Here is a 26,227-nt window from a genome sequence, read left to right on the forward strand (position 1 = left end):
AGTGCTGTAACAGTGCAGTTTATCACGCTCTCTCTTGCTCTCCATTCCTCCCTCCTCCCACCTCCTGTGAAGTCTCTCTCTCACACGCACACACACACACACACATATGTACACAGACTTTCACTCATCAGGCTGTACATTTGACTTCTTGTTTGCAGCACCAGAGGCCGAGGTAAGCCTGTTCCTGTTCTCTCTTAACATGTTACAGTAAGTGTGCGGCAGTGTTAGCCAGCACCCTGCTTTCCCGCTTGAAAGCTTTCCTTGAAATCCAGTAGCCTCTGATGCTGGTCCAAATCTCTTTAGTGGTAGCATGTGATGGATGGTAAATTCAAAACGGGGGGCTAGGATTACCACTCCCACGCAGATGCAAAGATTAACCCACTGACACATTAAGACACTGAACAGGAGACGTGTTTCCACTGGGCTTTAGTCTGTCTTAAGTCATTTAATCTCATATTAAGTCTTAAAATCTTGCCTACATTGCCAGTGGGGCTGTAGTAATTCCACTCATTCCCATTGCTAACACTTGCTTTGAGAATTCCTTTGAGTGAAGTGACATGATTTTGATACAAATGTTGCTGCAGGATTCAATTCAGTGTATCTCTGGGTTGGGGTGGGAGAATGTGTAAGAAAATAAAAAAAATCTCTGTGGGGATCAGTTGGACTAAAGGGAGATTAGCTTAAAGCTCAGGATAAAGGGGACTTTAACGGAGAGCACAGGATTGGACAATAGATCCTGACCACCACAACCATGGTGGGACATCGCTGTCAATTTCACTTGTGGTATTTTGTGCAAACACTTTCAATTTCAAACAGCCCGTTTGGCTGAGTTAACAAATCAAACCCGGGCTCTGCTCCTTCTGCATTTAAGAGGGAAGTCTTTCGCTTGTGAGGAGAAAAATAGAGAAATAAAGATGGCTAATCCATTTTGAAATGCCTTCCTTTAAAAGGGGAAAGAGAGGCTGTAATTGTGACCAGTTTGGGCTCCCTATGGCAACATGTGTATATGCATGTGTGCGGTTAAGTCGCACACTTCCGTTTGTTTTGCTTCCACAGGCGGAGCACGGACAAATTTAGATTGCAGCAGTCTTAAAACGTTGGAAAAACAGCCCAGAAATACATCACTGGAGAGCAGTCAGTCATTAAGATTGTTTACCCAACCCTGTCAGAAAGGGCTCACTCGAAAACAGCAGTGCAACAAGTCCAGTTCACAGACAGTTAAGATTTAAACCACCACGCTGTATATGTATGCGTGCATTCTGAGGCCAACGGGTCCCTGAGCACAGATGTGTAAAAGCCCCCCCTCCACCCCAGCCCCGCAGTCTTTTTGGTGTGTGTAGTAGTTTGCAGTAGTTTAATGATTCTTGGTTACCTTTATGGCTGAGTAGTTTTTTTTTTAATCTATTTATAGTAATTTTGTAACTCTATCTGATTTGTATCTCATTTTAAGCATTAGCTATCTCTTTTTAGTCCTTTTTTTGTCTTTGTGTTGTTCTTAGTTTGTCTTTATGTTTTTGCATCTTCTCCCCTTAGTTTTTGATACTCCGGCTTCCACCCACAGTAGAAAGACATGGAATTAGTGTGGTTACGTTAATTGGTGACTCTAAATTTCCCACAGGTGTGAATGAAAATAGTCGTCTGTCTCTAGGTGTTGGCCCAGTAACAGGCTAGTGGTCTGTCCAGGGTGTACCCCACCTGTTGGCCTCTGGTACCTGAGATAGGCTGTAGCAGCCTATTACTTCTCTTAAGTGGTTTTGTGTCTCTTTGGAGTCATTTTGCATCAGTGTCAGCTCATTTTGCATCTCTTTGCAATTTGTTCATGTCTGTTTGCACTTATTTTGCATTTCTCTGCTGCCATTTAGTCTTTAGAGGCTACAGTAAAGCTGTCAGCTATCCTAGCATATTCATTTCTTTCATTGTTGAAGAACTGTAGATTCTCAGGTTCAGTCTTGAGCAGCTTGTGATTTACAAATCCTGGTCCTTTGCCAGTCTTTTTTGCTTACTACACTCAAAGTTGGAGACAACATAATAATAATAAAAAAACTGTAACATTCTCCAAAATGTCCTGAAGACTTTTTTTTTTGACTCAGTTCTTGGACACACAACATAACTTAGAGCTTAATTTTTGGCAGCTAAATTAAAAAATTGTAGTTCCTTTACTGACGCAGGCTGCTGCTGCAGTAGATTATTCCTGTATGTTGTTTCAATGAAAATGCCTGTCTCTGTTTACTTTGCTGTGGTCACATGGTCAAGATAAAAGCAGGTCAACCACTGCTCTTGTCACACTAATTTCTCTTCTACTGTGTGTGGGTATCACTCCTGTAGATATACATAGGCATGAATGTAATTTCCATGCTCCATATACTCATATAACCCCTCTGAAAACACAGAATTATCTGGATTTAAGATTGGGCAAAGAAATCACATTGTTTCGGATCTCAAATTATATTGTGTGGAAAAACATTAAAAAAAAAAAATTTGAACGGAAGGCTAGATTATCCTATAGACTATCCTATGGATTTTAAAGGGTAGACCTTTTATTTCTTTGTTCTAATTTTAATATAATTTTGTATGTGCAGCTTTTCAGCTTAACTTTTCACACTTTCACAACTGACAATAAACATATTATATATATAAACATATTATTTTACACTTTAAACCAACAGTCAAACGATACCTCTCTGCTGTTGCTTTTAACATGTTTTTATATATTTTTTTATATATATTTTGCACATTTTTGTTTTGTTGTGTCAGCTGCAGCACTGTTATAAACAAAATAAAGACATAACATAATTAGCATTGGGCTACTAACTAGCAAAATTAGCCATCTATTCCTAGTAAATGTCAGGCTACAGTTCACCTCGCCATGTCTACATTTGGTGAACCCAACCTAGTATCACTATCTAATAGTTACTGAATTGTAAATATGACAAGATAGTAGCCTTTTTTGTCGCTGTTGGACTTCTAGACAGCTTGTGTTCCAAATATAAATAAGATCAACATGGCGCCTGTGACATGACCCTGTGGTTTGGGAAGATCCATTTTAAAGCCTTGAATTGAGCAATTTCAAACTTTTAAACGAGGGGTGATGAGTTCTATGAAACGGCACATTCATTGGTTGAGCATGTCAAGGATGATTCTTCTCTGAAATTCTTGGAAATTCATGAAAATTGACATAATGTTCTCTCTTTGACCTGAAAGTAACAGCAAAACCCATAAACTTAAAATATTTACTGAGGTCAGAGAAGATGGAAGCTGCCTTTTTGTAACTACAGGTTATATCCACTTATCCACTATATCACTGTCAATAACTTTAAGTGATGAAGAATTCTATAACTTATTACAATATTTGCATTAATGTGACAGAATTTTGATATGTGACTTGCTGAGTTGTTAACATCATATATGGTCTACAAATGGTGTCAAAAGTAAATATCTAAAGCATGTTATTAAGGACAGAAAGCTACTTCTACATTTTATACTAATGTTACATGTGTAATATAGTATGAATATTAGTTGCTGTCCACACAGTGAAGTGTTAGTTAGCTAAAAGCATTTTTAGTAGTAAATCGCATCAGTTTCAAAACATTTATTTATACACTTGAAATTGATATCAACATGTTTAAAAACTCTAAGAGGTGCTACTGTCTTTCTAGAATTATCATTTTTAGTACCCACTTGTTCCTATTTTAAAAAGAAACTGAGTGAAATGACTGACTTTGTCAGCTAAATAACAGAACAGAAAACAAAGTAGCATAGCTAGTTAAAAAGTTCCTGCTGATGTGACTTTTCTTTTTTCGAAATATAGGGCCAGTAATGCTTAAAACTTTAAAAAAAAAAGACCTTTGTCAAGCTGTTCCAGTCATGAGACTGAAAACAGCTCAGCCATATTTTCCATGTCTTGTCAGAATCAGTGTTTTCAGGTTTAGTGCTGATGAGTAATGAGGTTAAGATTTGGTGTTTGTGGCTCATTGTTAACTCTTCTGTGGTTGCAAGATCAGTAAGGCTTCCGGTGACTAAGATTTTGGTTGTCCATGACCTCGCTTTGTTTTAGCAACACATCATGTAAAAAGGCTTTGTAAGACTGATCGCATTTGAACTCAGTCCCATGCTGTGTAAGCTGAAATGCAGAAGCACAACCGATGTGACACAAGCAAGTCTCACTTCTCTAAATCTTCTTCAGCTATTCTTTTTTTCACCCCCTGTATCACTACTTGGGTCTTTGCAGGCACCTGTGTGACTGAAACCAACTATGGAGGAAGCACATAGAATGGATCTGACCTACATCACTGAACGTATCATCACCATATACTCCCCTCCCGGGTGTCCAGAGGAGATCTATCTGCAGAACCTATGGGAGATTATTCCCATGCTGCAGTCCAAGCATGGACAAAACTACATGGTGAGACAAGTAGATGAAATAAAGATAGCTAGAGAAATCTTATCTTTAAAGGTAATTGAAAAGCAAACCAAATTGATTCAGAGATTTGAGAGACAGTGGCCTGCTTTTATAAAAAAAAATTAAATATAATTTAAACAATTATGAAGCTTCCCATTCGTACATTCAGTTGTTTTACTAATTTCTTTATTCCAAAACAATATGGAAAGCATCAAAACAACCACATAACACAAATCAAATGCATACTATGAGAAACTTAAAACATTTTATTTAGTTTATCATTTTTTCTCATTACACTCTTCCTTTCGTTGTAGTATAATTTGTCTTATGTTTGGAAGTCTTTGTTTTCTGTCCTTGAATGACTGGATATGTTTTATAAGTTACATATATCTCTATATTAGGATAAATGTGATAAGAGTTCCTTACTTGACCTTGCTTCCCTAATCATCATGTTCTTCATACCTAGATGCAAACATTCAGGTTAAATGTTAGTTAATAAATGTTAAACCACAGAAAAATCTTGTATGCAACCAGCAGAAGTGATTTCTTTATTTTATCTCATGCAAACAACCCTTTTTTCAGCTCATCAACCTCTCCCGAAAGCATGACACTGTGAGCAGAATCAACCACAAGGTAATTCTACACTCAGTTTAAATGTCACAATGTAAAACTGTAAGCAGGTACTATAGCGCAAGTGGGGCTTTTTCCGTCAGGTTTTGGACACGGGATGGGTGGATCTCTTGGCTCCCAGCCTGGATCAGATCATCGGTGTGTGCACAGCAGTAGAGAACTGGCTGAACGCCCATCTAAAACATGTCCTCGTGTTACACTGCAGGGTAAACATCATTGTAGTCACAGACACTGGCATGTTCTCTAAAGGCATTTATGCGATGTACGTAAGCACCTAAACTTTATTTATCCTGATCTTTTGACTGTTCCTAACAGGGAGGAAAAGGTCGACTTGGAGTTTTGGTGGCATCCTACATTCACTTCACCTCCAGCTCAGCCAGGTAACACTGATTTTTTAAACAGCAGGGAAAGTTTCTGCTGTGCTGGATATTGGTTGTGCATAGGGACTAAATAACTGCACTTCCATTATGTAAAACAAAGCAATATCACATGGCTTAGGTCTCATCTTACACTAGTCTCCTTGGGGTGGAGTTAATATAAAGGGATCTAGATCACCCTAGTCATCATACTGGGTTCAGGCCATATTTGTTTATAAAATGTAGCCCGCTGTCAGTTTTAAAGGTTTTTCAAAGGAGTTCATCCTACAGCAAGATAATAGGCCAGGGGTGGGCAACTCCAGGCCTCGAGGGACGGTGTCCTGCAGGTTTTAGATGTGTTCTTGATCCAACACAGCTGATTCAAATGGCTAAACAACCTCCTCAACATGTCCTGAAGTTCTCCAAAGGCTTGGTTGCCCAACACCGGTCTAGGCTTTATATGAGAGAAGTGTTACACATCTCCAGGATCAAACCTCAAGTTGGTTTTTGGATGAACTAGAGAGAAGGGTGAAACTAAGCAGGTTTAAAACATTTTTGAGACCTTCTGCAACAGTGTTAGTATGAACTTTTTTGTTTCATTTTGGTGTTTGGCTGCTGAACTCACTCACATCTTATGTTCTGAAATAAATCAAGAAACTATGCACGGATAGCTGGATCAATAAACTGTCTTTTAAAATTTGGGATCAGGCCTAAACACAGGCCTCTTCTCTTCTTGGGAGTATAACCTTACATTTTGATACAGATATTGAAGTTTTGCAAAGGATTCATCCTAAATTCTCATAAAATGGACTTCTCGGAGTGATGCAAAAATAATATTTTCATATGTTGTTGTGTCCAAAAAACCTTTCAGGCTCTGGACTTCCCATGTTGGTAATGTTATCTCTGATTACATCAAAGTGCAGGAAATGGAGTTGTGAAGTATTGCGCCAGTAGTGACATTTAGTGCTGGACATGTTTGCAGATCAAAGAGTGCTGACTGAACAATAGACAGAGGGAATAGTGGCTGATCTGCTGCGTGTCTCCACCAGGCAAAGGTCAGCACGGCTGACAGTAGAGACTTTGAACTGTGATTATGTTTGATTTTTGGGCAGGGATCCTGTTTCTGTTGGATACCAGTGAATACATTTACACCGACTCTGAGAAAACACAAGAGCCTTCATAGCATCATCCTATAGCTTATGTGTGATTTTATGGTCCACAGCTACTGAACTATTAAAATGATGTCCTTGTTTTGCCACATCTTATTATGGCATGTTGGGAAAGTTCAATTTGAGGCAAATCACTAAAAACATGCAGAAAAAGAGGAAACTTCAGACACGTTGACAGTGCATGTGTTCCATATTTGAACACCTCACTCTTATACATATATATATACATCAACATGAAACACTAGAACATTATCTAAAAATGTGTCTGTCTCTCAGTGCAGACCTTTCCCTCGACCATTTTGCCATGAGGAGGTTCTACAATGACACGCTCTCTGCTCTTATGACCCCTTCGCAGAAACGGTAAAGATTTACATGACTGATTCCTGGAGGTCAAAGTTCAACTGTGGTTCAACTCTAAACCTCTGCTCTGTGACCAAAACATCTGCCATTGACCTCAGATCGCATGCTCATTGATCACCTGATTGACCGTTTTGTGAAACAGTTAACATAATAAAGCTACTGTGAACCAATGGAACCAGGGAATTCAGTGAAAATCTAACTATACCCTCTTCCATTTCTAATAATATTATAGATACAGACTTTCTTTCTGCTTTTTCAGGTATGTATGGATGCTGGGCAGCATATTGAAAGGCAGACTAAAGATGTCTCCTTCTCCATCTTTCCTGCTCTGTGTTGTTCTTTATAGTCTCCCCAAACTAAGACCAGATGGAGGTAAGTAGCACAAACAGGTTTGGCATTTTAACTCATGCAATCCTGATTTTTTTTCTCTTTTTTTTCTTTTTTTGTCAATTAGTTGTGACCATATATTTAACCTGGGATAGCTGGGCTAGCAAAGCACATTTGTAGTTCACTATAAGATTATGGGACGCAGATATTAGCTGATTAAAAACAGACTTAAGACACACCCCAAAAAACTGAATGTACAACTCAACAAGGTAAACTTGTGCATAGCTTAATGGCTTATTAAAATTAAAACAGGTGAGCTAAATAAACATTGAAAGTGAAAAAGTAGTCATAGAAATCAAAACCTTTTTTATACCAGTCTGTTTATTTCAGCCATTTTGACATGAAAATCTATGGATTTTTTGTTTTGGAGCGAGCCTCAAGTGGTTATTTTACCAACTGCAGTTTGTGACATTTCCTTGCAATGTAGAGGAAGGAGAGATGTGATTTGAGCCTTTATGAGCCTAGCAAGATACCCATTGTTTTAATCTAGAGATCCTCAACACCTCGATCAGATCTTTACACATAACATGACAAAATTTAAAAATTCAGCAAGGTAGTGAAAACCAAGGTGAGCCTTGCAGGTTATTGTAACAGAAAAAAATTCAGTAAATGGATAGGGTTCTCTGAGTGTTCCTAGTGTAAGGCTGTGTGCCCAGCCTGTACACCAAAGACTGCTGCTGTCCACTGTCCACTGTGAAGTGCTTGAAAAGTGACGGTCTAAGTCTTTACCTTGCTATATAAAGTGCCTTGGAGTCACTGTTGTTGTGAACTTGCTTTATCTGTCTATCTTTAGTCAAAGTTTTCTTAAACTACCCTGTTTAACTTGAATTATAATATCTCTGTTGATGTTGTCTCAGGATGTTTCCTGTTCTTGAGGGTCTACCAAAGTCTACAAGCTGTTTGCACGTCTCCAATTTAGTAAGAAATACATCATTTACACACAGTAAACACAGTAACCGTGGAGCTTACATAAAGCATAAGGTACTAATATGTGCATCTCATGTTCATCTCAGCCATGTTAATGCAGCTGAGACAGATCGCCTCTACATTGTGCTTCAGCCCGCTCAGCTGCTCAAAGGGGACATCATGGTGAGCTGTGATACTCTGTATATTTAGATTTTTATCAGCTAACTGATGAGCAGATGTTTACACAAGAGTAAGGAGTTATTGTTTAATTTTGTAAACAATTTTTTGAACATGTGTTGATTTTGAATTTTTCATTCTTCAAGAAATATGAACTTTCATGAATGAAAAGTTTATTAAAACTTTTCACCTGAATTGAATGCTCCCCTGTGGACTGATTTTTGAATATCTAGCCCCATGTCTAAACCCTCCGGCACTATTACTACTACTACTAATAGTAATAAACATTTCTGTAATTGGAGGACACATCTGTGTTGCATTATTTAAATATTACACTTGCAGTTATATGTATATATATGGTTTTAATGGTTTATTTGTGCATCTGCATGTATGCATGAGTGCACATTTTTTTACTTGAGCACCAACAGGACAAGTTAAACAGAATTGACCATTCAAACCTATCTTTGTTTTAATCTGCCTGAATTTTAAATGTAATTTGTAAAAAACTCTTTACAAAAAAAATGAACAGTCATGTTTTAGTTTTTATGTGTTTTTATTATCGTCTTACTGTCTGTTTGTAGGTGGTTTGTTATGACAAAAACAGCCGGTCAGCCAGTCGTCAGGTCGTCTTCCGGCTCCAGTTTCACACTGGCCTCATATGTGGACACGCCCTCACTTTCTCAAAGGCGGACCTTGACTGTGCCAGAGAAGGTATTTATGACCTGCTACCTCAGCCTACACACTGCCAGGTGCTGTCTTAGTGCCGCGCCACTATCAAGCTTAATCAGTAACTAATAAATCTATCAGCCAGTCTGCTCTCCATCTACCTGAACTAACCCTGGAATCCTATCAGCTCCGCAGGTGTGAAGGACACATGGAAATATGCACAGAATGCCAAGTTAACTGTCCAGCTCTCTGATTTCTCCCTTAACATTCCAGATGCCCGGTTCCCAGAAGATGGAAAAGTAGAGCTGCTATTTTCTGAAAGTCCTGAAAAAATTGCAGGTAGGCTGTTTCTCACAAAAAACTGTCCTTTGATGTGTTCTTCAGTAAAGCTTGTATATGCATAATCATAATTTTGGTTAAAATATGATGCAGGTGTTGCAGTTTCTGGTGGATATTAAGAATTCTCATTGAGCCAGCTAAAGTCTTTTGATCCTGTTTAGAAACATAAAACATTTTTATATACTCCACCACTCATTAAAAGCAGATCGTTTGTCAGCTGCCATTTGTAGAATAACTACAGTACTGTTCAAAACTCCTGATCCACTCCTCATTTCTTTATATTTTTTTATGAAATAGAAAAAAGATTCAACACTTTATTGAAATATTCGCACAAGTATGGAAATACAGGATATGAGGAAAAAAACTGAGTTTGTGCAATTCTAATAAGCTTGAAAATTAATATTTGCTATGACAGCTTATTCTTCAACGCAGCCTGAGCTCTCTTAGGCTCTTGGGTGTAATTTCTTCAAGTAGTAGTCTACAGGAATAGTTATCCTCTTCAAGGACATTCAAAGCTCTTCTTTGAATGTTGGCTGACTTCTGTTCTCTGTCGAGATGAGCCCACACTGCTTCGATAATGTGGAAGTACATTATCGAAGCAGTGTGGGGAGGCCAGCCTGGGGAGGCCAGTTCATGACTGAGAATATTCAGTTTTTCTATCCAGGTATGCTTTTACTCCACTGGCAGTGTGTTTGGGATCATTGTTGTGCTGCAAAACTAAGCTGTTGCCAATCAGATGCTTTTCAGATGATACGGGATGGTTGATCAAAAACAGCTGGTGCTTTTCTGTTTTCATATTTCCATCGATGTTGTCAGAATCTTCAACGCCACTGGCTGAAATGCAGCTCCAAACCATGACAGAGCCTCCACCAATGAGTCAGACCTTCTTCTAAAAACGTTCTAAGGCTTTCAGATGCCTGGAAAACTATTGCTCTAGAGCACTTTGGCTCCTTGGAAGGAAAATATAAAACAATACTATATACCAAGATACATTGTACTGTATTTTAAAAGAAATGTATTTGCAGGTCTCAAGCAAAAGATTTCTTCTTCATATAAGACTTGATCTGACTCACGAATGTACTAGTGCCAAGTTAACACTGCATGACAGTTGCCCTATTCCTAGAAGTCAAGCATACTGTTAGATCAAGTCAAGTCAAGCTCACCTGCACTGATTTAATTGCCAAACCACGTTTGCCTTTAAAAAAAAAAAATATATACTTTTGGCTCAGCTTGTACCCTTGCAATGGATTTCACAAATAAATAAATGCTATATCACTTTAGCTTGCCCACAGTTTCTGTGTGCCTTTAAGCAACTTTGCAACTCATCCCCACTCCAAATTTGGAGTTGAATAATTCTGGAACAGCACCAATAACATTAGCATCACCAGCTCCTTGTTCACTGTTTGCTGCAGTCTTTTAAATCTCACTGGCCTAGTGATGGAGAAAGTGAGATGAAATATTTGGTGTCTTACAGAAACAGAGGAAGTTTTTCTTCTTTTTTTAAATAGTATTTGATTGCAGCCTTTATTGCAGGCATTTATAATTCAGGTCACAGAACACACTGCATATCACCACACTAGCTATGAGAAAATATGTCTTGCTACTCTTTAAATCAGTAATAACACAATAAGATACAGAAAAGATTAGATTAGATTGTTAATGCCAGATCCAGAGTCAGTCTCTGGATCTGGCTCCAAATGAGTGCACATTACACATTAGTTATTATTGTAGTAATAATTATTTACTAATTATTACTAACTAATGTGTAATTATGTGTTAAATTATTCAGTTACTCCCCGGAGAAAGTAATTTCTTACACTACTTTAGTGTTACTCTGTAACAGGACATGAAATGCACCGTTGTATAATTATTAGTTAACAGTACAAAAGTTATGCTAGAGTCCCACACACTGACACAAATCTCTATCCTGAGGATGAGGACGCACAAGTTCTTTCTTTTAGTGTTTCTATATCAACACAAACCCCAACAGCAAAGTTGAAAAGCAGCACAAAGAGCACTTCACAGCCATCCTCACAGTGACTGTACTGGAAATGGTAGCAACAAAGTCCTACTGCTACCTGTTACCTGTTTGAGTTTAGGTGATAGCTGCTTGTCTGGGGTCAGCATACAGCTTAACACTTGAATTAAATTGATAATCCAAAAAAAAAAAAAAAGAAAAAGAAACATGTAGTCTACTGTGATATGCTTTTTTCATATATTACCAATAAAAGTAATAAAATAGTGGAAATTTACAAAGAACATATTGATGAGAGTTTCCATGTTAAGTTAGATAGTAACGCTGTATTATTACATTTTTAATGTTTAAATTACTAAAAATGAGTAATCTTTGTATTGATTGTGCATTTTGTTGTGTAACAGCTCTTTGCTTTTGTATATGTGTTTGTGAGCTGTCACGAAGTGTGGAATCAGAAGAATGCAAATGCGGTAACCAGCAGATTAAACCAAAAACTAACCTTTAATTAAATCTGTAATACAGTAAAGCAAATGTCCACAGAGGGAAAAGTCAAAATCCAAAATTCTGCATAGAACAGGGAGCAGATGAGGAGAGCTTAACAGATGATCTGAAAAAGAACAACAGAAAATGGCTATAAATACACAATTAAAGGAACCAGGCAGGGTTGAAATTAATCAAGACAGTGATGCAAAAGAAGCAAAAAATGCAAGACAGAAATAGAGATAGACAGAGACAAGAACTTTATAGAATGAATAACCTGAAGGCCCACACAGAAAAAGCACTGAGGGAACAACTTAAACAACTTAAACTCTAGCATAAGGACTACAGTAAATGTATACTTCCAAGCGTTCCTGCAAAGTCTCACATTTTGACACATAAGATGAAATCCAATGGTGATGATAAAACAAGACACTTAGACAAGTATTGCAACCAGCTATACAACATGCCTACTTGTAATTTGTTTGATTGTTGTGTAGCCCTTGATGACATATAGATAACCTTTTAGAGTTTTCATTTTCAGTTTTTCAAGCATCAGCGCTGCCAGCCAAACAAACTATGTTTAGTCATTTGCTCCAGAGCTGCAGTTAGCTATTCAAATCACATTATAAATATGTTCCAAGAGGAAATGAAAAAGAAAATGAGCTCTGTGCTGTGCTGTACAGTTAGTAAAGGATTTCTAGCTTTGCATATATTAATGGCTAATAAAAACTATGCTAGATCTTTTTTGGGGGTGTTTCTATGGCAATCATACCAGCAATGATATGCCCCAAAATGTCACTTATCACACCCATCTTTAAGCACTGAAATATGTCTATCATAACGTAACTTCAGTTGGCTTGGCTTACAGACTGGTCAGTCACCAACCTAATGGCAACATTTGGACTTTGTTCTAAGTTTTAAAATGGTTTTCAGTAAAAGCTCTCCAACTTTTCTTTGGATTTTGGCCACTTTTCTATTAATTTTAAGTGAAACTAAGTGGCAACAGGTCCTTTTGGAATTCAGGTTCATGACAGTGACCCCAAACACATTGCCAGTGCAGTAAAAGCATACCTGGATAGAAAATCACCCAATGCAGGCTCCAGGCTCTGGGGAGGTCATAGATTGGCCTCCCCAGAGCCTGGACCTCAACATTATCACTTGAAAGTGAACCCAAGATCCAAAGAAGAGCTTGGTAATGCCCTTCAAGATGCCCAGGGAACTACTTCAGAAGACTACTTAACGAAATTATACCAAAGCTTGCCTAAGGGAGTTCAGACTGTGTAGAGGAATAAAGATTTTATACAATATCTTATACTGACTTTTATGTAGGGGGTTAGGTCAATTGATTATTTTAAATTGGCCATAGGAGTGAATGTGAGTATGAACTGTTTTTGTCTCTCTGCGATACCCCTCAGATATTCTGACTTTTATTTTCTTGTTTGGTGAAAAACCTTGAAAAATCCAAACATGTAGCCTCTCTAATTGATGCAGCAAGACTATATTCATATTATTTGGATTAAAAGGCTGCACCAGGCTTCAATGTGTCTTTAATTCAAGCAGACAAGACAGGAGTCAAACTGAAAAATAACACACTCTGACACATTGCCTGTGAATGAAATGATCGGTCAGCCAGGTGGGGGCAGTGTTGGACACCACACCGGCCAAACTGGCCATCATCAACTGTAGTCACACTCCTTTCCTCTCAACAGGAAGCAATACACAGAGTTATCACACACACACACACACACACACACACATCTGACAGGAATTCAGATTGTAGATACTGTGCACACAGGAAATACATACAGCCAGACTCACAAACACACACATCCAGACACACAGATCTTAATGAGCTGATAGAAATCAGAGTCAAACCCAAAATAAGGCTCACAGCAATATTTGAATCAGATTTGCTGCAGGATCGGCTGTTGGGGATTTGCCCTAACACCAGTGTTTGTGTTTGTGTGTCTTGTTGTTGTTTCACTGACTCCTGACCAGCGCTGTTTGTCATGTGCAGGCAGAGAGCTGTGGCACAATGGACGCTCTGTGACAGTGGACTATGACACCTTGGACCCTTTGGTTAGACGAGACTCTTATCAGGACACATCTTGTCTAGAAACAGGTGAGGTGTATTTTAATATTTCTTAATCAGAAATTCCCCACATTCTTCTCCTTCTTTCAGTTTCTTTTCCTGTTTTTTGAATTTCTGTACTTCCTCTGAATTTATTATTAGCCAGGGTTGAACAGGATAACATTTTATCTGAATACCCCTTTGGGGAGATCGATTAGCTTGTCTTCACTGCTTTAACATAGTATATATAAATACAACAAGAAAAAAACAATAAAGCTATGTCTGTGATACAGAAATGGTCGCATGGTCGTAAAGAATCTTTAGTGTTGAAAAACAAATGCAAAATAAAAGCTTACAATTGGTGAAATAACCCTTTACTAGAGCAAGCATTATAGTAATGCTCAAGTAGCCTACTAGGGAAGGACAGGGTTTTAAAAAGTGATTGCAGTAGCTCTGTATTCAGCCAGAGTTAAGCCAGCTTCCCTCGACAGCAGCCAACTGCAGCCACAATTACAGCTACTACTAATTTAAAGCAGTATGCAAGTATCTCGGGAGCTTTATAAAAATATCCTGTTTGAGATTAAACGAAAGTGATCACTTTCATTTAATGTGTTTTTAAGTAATGTCTAATGTTAGATTTCACTGGGCAAGGACTGGTGGCCTTGCTTATCCAAATGGAATGGTGTAACTTTGTCTTGTTACTTTTTTAAAAGAAAACTTCTCTGACTTCGATGAACTCCCCTTCAATATTATATCCTTTTCCGTCTCCAGCTTTTAACACAGCCCATACTCTTAAATTGTGTCCTTGTAATCCTTTTATGGCTATCTGCGCCTCTACCATGTGAGTTGAATCTTCTGCAAAATAGAGACCCCCTGTATGCCATATTCCTGCCAAGAGCCTTTTCCCCAAGAGACGAATGTATGGTGCCCTGATTTGTTGATATCAAAAATAGACTAGAAAAGTATTTTGTTGACATTTGCTGAAAACTACTGGAATATATCAGAGATACCCTTTAAATAATATTTATCTCAATTTGAAAGAGAAAGTGATGTTTGCTGTCTAAAGGTTGTGCTGAAAATGCAATTAAGAAAGTGGTCCAAGGAACATAGTTCTTCCAAGCAATCTGGAGATGGAAGAGACCATGCCTGCCAAATTTGCATCAAGCATATCTTTTGATTTTAAGGTCCAATCCCAGAATTTTTTATAAGGTGATGATATGTCAAATATTTATATATCTGTGTGCGTTTTGTAGCTTTTTTTGTAACCTTTCCATTAAAGTACCTTTGGCTGTTATGTAGTAGTTAATACCCTTAGATCCCCGAGATTGTCTGTTTGGCCTTTGCTGTGGCCAGTCTTGTGGGTAATTGCCTGGTCATCAGTGTGACAGCTTACAACTGTTGTGGTCACAAAGGCCTCTTTGACATTCCTGGGAACGGGTGTAATGCCAATCTTTGAGAGCGCAGCCAGACCAGAGCTGTGTGTTTTGGAGGCGGTTGTGGGTTTTTAAATTTTTTTATATGAAGTTTCCATTAGGTGGAATAAATGTTCACACACAGGAAATAAACAATACAAAACAAGATCTCAAAATAGAGACAGCTGAAACAATCACTTGTAAGTGGAAGGTTAAGGCTTTGGTTCCAGCTGTTTTGCTAAACCTGCCAATGGTCAACCATGTAATTTAGATAGAGCTTTTACAAGCAGCATGTAAACACACATAGACACACGCTCACATGAATGCAAACAAATAGCCATTACACTTTACACATAAGCATAATAAAGGTGCAATGCCAGTTAGCCGCACAGACACTTGCAAGAACATTGTTTTCAATCACAGGCGGTTCTGCTTTGCCCTCCCACACACTCCTCCTCACTTTATCTCCTCATCTTCTTGTACTCTCTCCCTTCCTCTTGTCTCCTTTATCTAACCTCCTATCTCACTCTTTCTACCTTCAAGTTCAAGTTGCAGGTTGCAATTTGCCCAATGTGTCCCCATCCCCCTTTTTCCAGACAATCTCTCCAAAGCCCGCCTCCATGTTTACATTCCCCTCTCCATATTTGGAGAGCTCAAGGTCCTTATGCTTTGTTTGCTTTTTGTTTTTGTTTTTTTGGTGTGTGTGTTTTTTTTTCCCTTGAAAGTGCAATATGTGTGTTGTACACACTTTTCCACCTGTGTGTGTGTGTGTGTGTGTGTGTGTGTGTGATTGCAAGTCTAGTGAATGATCCACCCTTCAGTTTCCTTTCTCTCCAGTTCCCCCTTTGGACATAAAAATGCATGAGTGCACTCTCTCTCTGCCTACCTGTCGCAGCCTGGACAGGATGCAGGGGGGAGGGCAAAAAAAAAGGAGGCAAAGCAGAGCGAATTATGTGTTGACGGCAAAGGCGGGGATTCATAGTGCAGGGACTGAGTGCAAGAGTGACATGAGAGAGGGGAAAGAGAGAGTAGGAGGGGGGACACTGGAGAGCTCTTAGCACCTTAAGAGAAAGAATGTTCTTTGCTTGTCTTCCTGTGGCAGCCTGAGAGACAGTGAGGACTACAAACACTGGAAAAAGAAGAGAAGCTAGCCTAAATCTTTTTTCACTTTGCTTTCACTTCCATCCTTTTCATTCTACCCTCGTCCCTGTGTCTCTTTCTATTCTGCTTGTCATCTGTTCCTCTTTTCCTCTTTCTGTGACTCCGGAGGTTAGGCTTGAGCAAAGCATTTCCATCCTGTTTCTAGTCTGCAGTGGGGCCAGTGAAAGTTTACTCCTAGCAGTCGAAAAAGTAAGCTCGACTTCATTTATTTATTTATTTACTCCTATTAAAGTGATGAAGTTCTGTAAATTGTAAAGTTATGCAGCATGTTTGGAAACTGTGTGCATCTCTCTGTGAGAGAGCTATTAGACCAGCTGTGAGGGTTTACCATGCATGTCTGGTATTTGAGTTTTATTGCCTCTCTGGACTTAAGAGGCTATCTTCATACAGCTCTGGTATGCACTGTACATATTGTTGTACTTACTATACAGGGCAGTCCTGTCGAAGTGCAGCAACCTGTTTTGGAAGATAACTTGCTCTTTTAGTCATACAGTACTGTTTAGTTTTCTGTGTTTCACGGATACAATTTGCAGATATTTCCATTTGGTCTATAACAATGTCAAAGACCTAGCTTACTGTCATATGATATGCAGTGTTTAACAAATTTATTAGACTGCTTTTATGTTCTAACCATAAATACTTTATACATAAAAGTATGTTTAAAGTATTAAAAATATAATATGATGCTATATTAAATACTTTAGTGGTTAATCCACCAGCATGGATAAGCTCTTAAATCAAAATAATATTTTTAATGCTAAAATAAAACTACCAGTAATGATTGTTACACTGAATTACACTCATTCTGTATTGCAAAGCACTCTTTTGTTGTGAGAAGCGCTACCTGAATGAACCTTACTTACCTAATTTGTGACTTGTGCAAAATATAAAACATGAATTCAGTCATTATTAGTTTTACACAGGTTTTCAACAGATTTCTAACATATTTGTTTTTTGTTGTTTTTATGACAGGTGGTCTAATGAATTTGTTAACCACCGTATATGACAAAAAAAACAGCAATTTGTCCCATTTCTGAAGCTATATCTAAATGAAATTGCAGGAAGACAAATACATTCTCTTGTTGCTACACCCAGTTAAAGGATAGAAAAGCTGTGTGCGTGACCATGCTATCGGTTGTATCTGACCCAAGGTAGACGTCTATGAAAGACACGTCCTTTGTGTGACACATGCATTAACCAGCAAACACAAAGGGGCTCTGTGTTATCTCCATGGAGTGTGTCTGGTGTAATGAGTCATGTACAGTAGTTGTGCAGGCACAGAATCACAGGTAGCAGGAATATGTTCAATTCCAAGGTGCTGTTTTCAGCTTTAAATACAGTTTTCTGAATGCAGCTTTGACCATTTTATGCTGAAATATCACATCTGTGTCCTCTGATTGTGCTGCTGACGTAATACAGTTTAGCAATTTGAAAAAAAAATCTGCTTCAAAAGAGGTAATTAGCCAGTTGTCTGTTGTACTCTCCTGTAATGGCAGTTAAACATTAAGAACCCCAGTGGCATAAAAAAGTCAGAAATATGAATGTCATATTATCTCTGACTAAATTACTTTTATTTTGCTTTAAAAAATTGATGGTATAATTCTGTTTTATCTACCCACAGCTCCCCCCCATGCCCTGGACCCTGGAAACATTGTTTTGAGTGGCAGACAGAGGAAGACGAGCAGTGAGGAAGGAGCTTCATTCCCTTTAACTACCTGCAGTGGTAGTTGCAGTGACCGAGCCCCGTCTGCCAGCAGTGATTCTGGCTTGTCTGTTGCCTCACAGGGGCTGACTGGAGCCAGACTGAAGAGAGAAGCCAACCAGGACAAGTGCACCCAAGCAGGGAAGCTGGTCTCTGAGGTGGACTTTGAGCTTCCTCAGCCTCTTCAGGACATCATGACTGAGCTGGCTTCAACTAGTGGAAGAAAGGAGGAGATAACTAGAGATGAGTCTGGATTGGAACACACAATCAATGGAGAGGCTTCGTCCAGCGAGAGGGAGACTGACATATTGGATGATGAGGATGAAGCAGATAGTGGTGCAGTTCCTGCTCTAGACATTCCGAACTCAAGTAGTATTTGCTCCCTCTCGTCCGAAAATCTGCCCAAAACTCAGAATCTAGCCCAAAGTGAGTACTTGACACACTCCTGGGTACAGCAGCAACAAAAGGCTGCTGTCAGTGATAACTTCATTACAGCTGATGGGGATGGGAAGTCGAGCAGGATAAAGAAAGGGAGGCCACCACCTCTGGCTGCATCTGTGGCTGCTCCAGACACTCCACCTCGAGGACTCAGCAGCAGGGAAGCAGTGCAGAGAGGGCTGGTGCATGAGAATGATGCACATATCATAGATAAAACACAGAACATACACTCTGCTAATACCACACAAACGTCACCTTGTCAAGACGATGAGCTAGCGTCTTTATCCACAGACATTGATGAGTCCATAGAGCAGCTCAATCAGCTGATTCTGGATTTGGATCCCACCTTTGTTCCTGTTCCTACCTGCTATTCCCCCTTAACTCGCTCTGCTTCCCTACACAGCAATGGCATCAGCAACAAGGGAAGAACTCATCAGTCAGGTAAAAGCAAACACAATGCATGGCACATCAGCTATTACAAGTAATACATTCATCAATGAATGGGAAGCCTCAAATTTTAGCAATTCCTCTCTTATATCCGAGATATCTCCAACACCAGAGGGACATTTTAGAGGTCGACATTTGTGTGTTGGAGTGAAAGACCAGCACACAGTTGTAACTATGTTCCCCTAAGGATTAAGTTTAATATATTCTGTGAACAAATAAATGGAAATTCCACTTATTGTACACATAGAAGTGTGGCGAATACTACTGTAAAAGTGAAAAATATTGATTAGCATCAGTGTTGATTTCAACATCTAACCTGATCAGAATAGGTAATTTTTATAAAATTGTTCTCGAGATTCTTGGCAATCAGAGGACAAATGATGGACGTCAGAATGATGGATAAAAACTATTTTTAAAAAGCCAGATGTAGCAAATACAATACACATTTGTTCATGTTGTATGAAAAGAGAGAAGGTTAGCACTCCCCTTGACAAGGATGGAATTGACCCAAGTGGCCTGCAACAAACATATGGTTAAGGCATTGCCACCTACAGCGTGGCATCTCTAACCATATTGTTTTGGCTGTAGCTCAGGAGGCAGAGCAGGTCATCTACTGATCAGAAGGTTTGTGGTTTCCTGGCTCCTCCATTCTGCATGCAAGATACTAACCCCAAATTGGTCTCCAATGCGTTCATTGGAGTATGAATGTGTTTGAATGGTAGTTAGGAAGCACTAAGAAACTTCGAAGACAGTGCTGGTGTGAATGGTTGTGATTGGGTGAATGTGGCATGTTGTATAGAATGCTTTGAGTAGAAAAGCACTATATAAGATTCAGTTCATTTACCATTACCACACCTGTGAAAATTGCTTGTGAACAGATGAAACTTGTATTTTATATATCGTTAAGCTCAGTTCAGTCTGAACACATGGAAGCTTTTATAACCCTGCCTGCAGTGCCGATGCACTCTTTGGTTGTGAGCTACATCTGCATTTCTTACAGAAGGTGTGTTTGTAAGTGTATTTCCTGAGAAGGAGGAAGTATTTGATTAAACAGCCTTACATATTCTTGCTATGTAAGCAGTGTAAAATCAGGCCCTCACTGCTTGCTATGCAATGATGTGTTTGCCCTCAAGTCTGTCTTATTTTGAATGGAAATATACAGAGGCAGAAATAAAAGGTTACATGAATAAGGTATGTGTGGTTACAGACATACTCGACTTCTTGCCAGTGAAAGGAATCAAAACAATCCTTTTTCATAATTTAATTTTAATTCAGTTGGGAATGTCAGATGCTCTTGGATAAAGTTAAGATATTATGCATTTGTCAGGAGACAGTTTAGTCTTATTGCAGATTTAGGACTAAGGTTTACTGATTTACTTGTTGTTAAATAGTTACAGACTTTGATGTGGCCCTATCCCCACAGGTTAACTCAGCAGACTACTTGATGGGTGCGTAAGTTTTGATTGGCTTGTTTATATCTGGCATGCTTAACTCTGAAATCTTTGTGTAACGCAATTGAAAGTGGTTGCACAGAGGTTGAACGTGCAACACCCTCAACCGCTATGTGAGCAGATGGTTGCCGCAATTACTTGCAATCTGAATGGGAAAGAATTCAATGCATTTACCAGCCAACCACTGAGTTGGTAGTCATTTTCTATCTGTGGTCAGTGGGTTTTAAGTGTACAAGTGATGTTATCATCCACCAGTGGTTCATGTAAGACCACCCCAACACTTGAGAGCTTGCAAGGTTGACAGCTCCTAAATCGTTCATATCAGTTCTTAAAACGTATGTTTGTAGCTGATAAAGTGTATCAGTAGGCTGGAGGTTGATCTTTCTCAAGGGCCTATTTTGATCAGTAACTAACACTTCACTTGCTTAATTACTGTGGAAATGTTTCGAGGTAGGAACTTGTGAGCAATCAGGAATGCTTTTGAAGTTGTGACACAACACTTTGCTGTCCTTCTCCCTCTCATCATCTTCAGAAGAGAATAGCCCTCTCACAAACACGGTGGGCACGAAGTGATACTCGACACTGCTCCCTCGGCAGCCCCGCTGGTGTGTGACAGACAGTAACTGGATTAGTTTCAGTTGGTCCACTTTAGCTTTGCTTTCATGTGATTCTGAGATGATGAATACTCACAGTGAAAGCTGAGCTCACAGTGTTCCTTGTCACTGTTTATACATGAATCCACAACTGAGGGTGATCTCATGTACAGTATATCTGTATTATGACTCACATCAGTCTGTGGTTGCTGTGTTATTGTGTGGTTTTGGTGATTGCTGTTGAGTAAGACTGTTTTATAACTTACAATAATCCCAAAATATTTGCCCAAGTATATTTTTTTAAAAAATCCGCCTTTACTTTGTGGTCACAATTGCATGTAAAAATATTTTTCTTCTTTGGTTGAAACATATAGAACTGTGTGTAATCTACTGATGTAATCTCCACAGCATAAAACCCTGATTTCTGGACTCAGTGTCAGTGTTCTGACTGCTGTAATTCGTACCTAGAAGGGATCATGCTGTGGTGAGAGGAAGGAGTGTACTCAGTGTGTACTAGTGTTACTAAGCAATGTTAGCAAGCTGCAGGCAGTGCTGTAAATGTAAACATATAAATATAAAGATAAAAAATTATAGAATTTAATTTTAACAGTGCCTGTTTCAGTGAAAACAACCATGATCCTTCTGTCCCCCTTTCTTTAGCTGTAGATATGCTTTTTAATGCTTCGAAGTGGTACATTTTAATATGGGAACCTATGGGAATTGACTCACTAGGACAATGACCCGAAATGAGTGTCTGAGCCCACAAACTCATCAGGAAAAGTGCTTACAGAGGTCAAGACAGAAGCTATCACCATTGGCTTTGTTTTTCCAACTCGGGAATTGTTTCTTACTTTTTTTTTTTTACTTTTTGTGTTCTTTAATGTAGACATTCCACGAATATCAGTTTGTGACACTACCACTTTGACTTTAAATATCTGTCAACAAATTTGGGTAACTGATTTATAGTTACAATATTTTATTTAAAAAACCAAAAACAGGGATACAATCCTCTATTACAACACATGAGAGAAGAACCTAGTGAATGGTTGGTTGGTGGCGTGGGTTGCTGATGAGTTTTGCACATGGGGAGGCAAGCGCTACCATTGTGAACAAAGCTGTGGAGTTAGATCAGGTTTTGCAAGACTAATACTTTGTAAGACTTTAAAGCTGTTCATTGAAAGAACCAAGCAGTGCTGCCTTTTTGCTCCATCCAGATGTGCGTAGGTTGGATGTTGTTGTTTCTTAAAGTGATGTAATTTCTGGAACTGCAAGGTTAACCATAAGGAAAGGGGAATGCGCTAAGCAATTCCCCTTGAGTGGTGAGAGGCTTCATACAGTCTACATTTGGTTAGTCAGCTCAGGACATATCTAGTTGTTTTTCTAAGCTGTGTGCACTCAGCGAGGCCAATACTAAGCTAACTGTTGCAGGCTCTTAGGATGATTTAAGTTACAGTAATATTGTAGGGATCTCATACTTCCTTATCGATTGGTTGACTTTTGGTTCTTTTTGAATCTTTAGCTATCAACTATACTCTCTTCATAGTTCCATACAACAAATGTTGTACTTCTTGAGAAAGATCATTGAAGTATTTCTGTTGTTAGATAAGATCCAGCTCAGGGGGCTATCCACTCATATCTGAAAAGAGAACAACTGATTGTTTCAGCAGATGTTTTCCAGACAAGCCGCTCCGATGTTCCACCATCTGGTCACAGTGAAGTCTTGCTTAGTCATATAAGCTCTGCCCTTATGATAGTCTCCCTGCTTTGTTGATACATGTATACTAATAGAAGCTTTTTGTCAGAGGCAACATGTCAAAGAGGAATCTTTTCTTTCTTAATTTGCAACCGGTCAGAATAAAGTGCAACTACTGTTCAGTGTTGTTTGTATTAGAATAGACAAAACTTTAAGCATATGCAATGGAGAAGAAAAAGGCATGACTGAATTTGAATCTGTGGTTGACTGCATTTCAGATCATAATCTGACTGACTGTCTGTTCTCTCCCTTTCTTCCTCACATACCACTGCCCTCCCCAACCTCAACCCTCTTTATCACTTTGCTTTCCAATCAGGTTGGATACAACAGAAGCAGGTGACTGATGTTACAGATTACGCTGGTCATCATAGTCCAGTATGGAGAGAGGGTGGACATCCAAGCCTAAGGAGTTCCCCAGGCTACAGTCCTTCTTCGCCCTCTCAGGTAAACACACTTTTTAGGTTTCACTTTAGTAAAATATATAATACATACTGGGATATATCTGTAAAAACAATTTTATTTAAATCTTAATACCACACCTAAAATAACACATAAAATAACAGCACAGCAAACCTGCCAACGATCTAGCCTCAGTTACGGAGCTTAATCTGAAATGAGATGTAAGCTATGGTAAGTGGGTCATTAGAAATGTAGCATTAAATGAAACAGATAAACTATCAAGAATAGAGCTAAAATATTTGAGCTATAGCATCAGCTAGTGTGACACAAAGGTCACATCACGTTAGCATACCACATTACTATAAATGTAATATGCAAAGCTAAAATATCACCAATGGAACTAAGCAAAAAGCAATGCAAAGAAAATATAAGCAGTGCTAGAGAATCAGCAAATCTAATATAGTAGGTCACAAAGTCAAGCAGGGGTAAGCTAAAAGCATGAGCGAATTGGCTATAAAGCTAACATTGCATTGGATCATGCATAATCATCTGCTTTCAAAAAGCTACATTCTTTGAAGTAATCACCCTAGAAACCATCCATCCATCCATTCGCTTCCGCTTATCCTTTTCAGGGTCACGGGGGGTGCTGGAGCCTATCCCAGCTGTCATAGGGCAAGAGGCGGGGTACACCCTGGACAGGTCGCCAGTCTGTCGCAGGGCCAACACACAGGGACAGACAACCATTCGCACTCACTTTCATTCGCACATTCACACCTAGTGACAATTTGGATTATCCAATTAACCTATCCCCACAAGCTGCATGTCTTTGGACGTTGGGAGGAAGCCGGAGTACCCGGAGGGAACCCACGCAAACACGGGGAGAACATGCAAACTCCACACAGAAAGACCCCGGCCTGATGTTGGAATTGAACTCAGGACCTTCTTGCTGTGCGGCAACAGTGCTAACCACCGTGCCACCATCACCCTAGAAACATGCTATAAATTTTAAAATGCATGCCTGAGTAAAAGTAGTCAAGGTGTCTTCTTCTGAATGTAAGGCATATGCCCAATCAGTAGTCAAACTCGACCCATTCTTTTACAAGCACGTCTGGGGTTATTCCAGTGGCTGCTGTTGTTATGCTACCTGCTGGCAACCGCATAGCAACCGCATGAAATGCATGAATGCCCTCTTTCAAAAAGTACGTGCTTCATTCGTCACTAGTGAACGGCCAAAATACCCATGCTTGTGTGGACAGGGCTTTACTCAATTACATCAAGAAAACTAGATGTAGCACTTTCAATTTTGTTACAGAGAAGGAGATAAAGAGATCCTGATTGTGCAACAATGTCTACATCTTAATGTTGATGTTTCTTTGTCTTTGCTCTTATTTTTATTATTATTATCAGTCTTTTAGTTTTGCACTCAGTCTTACAGCTGGGTGGAATGAATGGCCCAAGTGTTTACACCAAAACACAGACTGCAGCCACACACAGATCACAAGACTGATGTCTGCTTGTGTGTGTGTCTTGTCACCTTTTAAGACTTTGGGGGAAAAAATGGGCTTTTTACTTTTCTCCCCTTTTTCATACCTCTTTCTTACTTCTTTCTTTTTAAAAAGCACGGACATCTCTATAAATCCAACAGTGTGGACAATCAAGGACGGACAGTCCCTCCCACTCCAGCCTTCCCAGTGTCTCCTCCAACGCCTTATGGTAAGAGATCATGTCAGAATGAACACTTGTGCTCGTGGGTGTGTTCGCATTAGGAAGTCTTATCAGTGTTCTCCTTCTCTTTCCAGTGAAACATTTCTCAGAGTTTTCCCAGCTCAGGACAGGCAGGCAGTTTGACCAACACAGCTTCACACAAGGTACATTTTGCCAGGAGTGTGAGAGACCAAAAACATAGATGAGTGTGTTACTGACAAAAGCACTCACTCCAAACACTTGAGCTCTTGATTGCTGTTGGACAGGGTTCAAGAGTTGGCTGGAATGTCCTTCTGGCATAGGATACCAAAAACACACACTCATACACATACCTAACCTATGCTTTGTTGCTATTAGCTGCATATGCGGGCATGGCTTTTGTTTTTGGTCATTTGTGTGTGGTCAGGGTAGATATATGGCTGATTTCTAGACATTTGTCTTCATTATTTTCATCTATGTCTTTATATTATTTAAACCAAAAGGATTTTGATATCTTGTCATGCAGGACAGCTGATGCTGGATATCCGCTAATAATAGTTTCTCGGTAACAGAGGAAGAGACCACTGCTGGCAGGATGTCCACTCATGTCCTGTTCTGGGAGGGGACGGGGGGAGAGGGGAGGGTCTTTTGTTGTTGGGACATCCTGCTTGAGGAGGTGTGTACCACATAGCTGCTGGAGGAATTTATTGTGCTGTCAGAAATCAGCAAAAATGAGCATTTAATCATACTAAGGCAACATGGTGATGTTGTCTCAAGGCCAACCGCACATTATATGTACAGGAGTTGCTCCGCTATTCAAAACTATGCTGTGAAGCTCCTGGTGCACAGTTCTTGTGCTGATGGCAATGCCAGAGGCGGTTTGGAACACTGGTTGCAATGGTGATATCCTATTATAGAGATAGTAATTAAAGTGATATTTATGGTGGCATTTTGCATTGTATTGCAGGCAGATTAGTTTGAGCTTTCAAACAGCGGGTCTGCCTGTTTATTGTAAACAAGTTTTCAAAGCAGAGCGGCAGCAGGATGGAGTAATAGCTGCTGAAAGAGTAATCATCAGTTATGTAAAAAAAGGCTTTTTTTTCTTTACTGCATGGATGAATTAACAAACAACACCAAATATCTTTCGCTCGGGGATCAGACAACAGTTTCCTGTTACCCACATTAAAATTAAACTGCAGTCTGGGAAACAGTTTGCCTTGTCTGGACAAAACAGTGACGTACCTCATTTGAAATATTTTTTTTAATGTTTACA

General features: G+C 39.3%; 1 protein-coding gene and 1 non-coding gene across 5 annotated transcripts in view; both read left to right on the forward strand.

Annotated features, from left to right (window-relative positions):
• Positions 1 to 26,227, forward strand: part of tns3.2 (tensin 3, tandem duplicate 2) — a 53,844-nt gene that overhangs the window by 1,556 nt on the left and 26,061 nt on the right. For 2 of the 4 annotated variants that reach the window (XM_035910770.2, XM_006797855.3), the window contains exons 2-16: positions 4,229 to 4,402; positions 4,982 to 5,032; positions 5,113 to 5,235; positions 5,345 to 5,409; positions 6,831 to 6,914; positions 7,174 to 7,286; positions 8,159 to 8,219; positions 8,315 to 8,390; positions 8,966 to 9,095; positions 9,324 to 9,389; positions 13,862 to 13,966; positions 18,110 to 19,069; positions 23,189 to 23,316; positions 24,891 to 24,984; positions 25,071 to 25,139. In XM_035910770.2, coding sequence (XP_035766663.2) covers positions 4,253 to 4,402; positions 4,982 to 5,032; positions 5,113 to 5,235; positions 5,345 to 5,409; positions 6,831 to 6,914; positions 7,174 to 7,286; positions 8,159 to 8,219; positions 8,315 to 8,390; positions 8,966 to 9,095; positions 9,324 to 9,389; positions 13,862 to 13,966; positions 18,110 to 19,069; positions 23,189 to 23,316; positions 24,891 to 24,984; positions 25,071 to 25,139 — 2,275 coding nt within the window. In that variant the 5' untranslated portion in view covers positions 4,229 to 4,252. Of the gene's footprint in view, positions 1 to 62; positions 173 to 4,228; positions 4,403 to 4,981; positions 5,033 to 5,112; positions 5,236 to 5,344; positions 5,410 to 6,830; positions 6,915 to 7,173; positions 7,287 to 8,158; positions 8,220 to 8,314; positions 8,391 to 8,965; positions 9,096 to 9,323; positions 9,390 to 13,861; positions 13,967 to 18,109; positions 19,070 to 23,188; positions 23,317 to 24,890; positions 24,985 to 25,070; positions 25,140 to 26,227 lie in introns of those variants that run through there. The other 2 variants (XM_035910769.2, XM_035910772.2) reach the window with 2 other exon arrangements.
• Positions 19,528 to 19,655, forward strand: LOC118454728 (U6atac minor spliceosomal RNA). The gene has a single exon (XR_004843870.1). It is a non-coding gene; the product is annotated as a U6atac minor spliceosomal RNA (small nuclear RNA).

Source organism: Neolamprologus brichardi, chromosome 17 (genome assembly GCF_056152115.1).
Source record: "Neolamprologus brichardi isolate AB-2024 chromosome 17, ASM5615211v1, whole genome shotgun sequence".
Taxonomy (NCBI): domain Eukaryota; kingdom Metazoa; phylum Chordata; class Actinopteri; order Cichliformes; family Cichlidae; genus Neolamprologus; species Neolamprologus brichardi.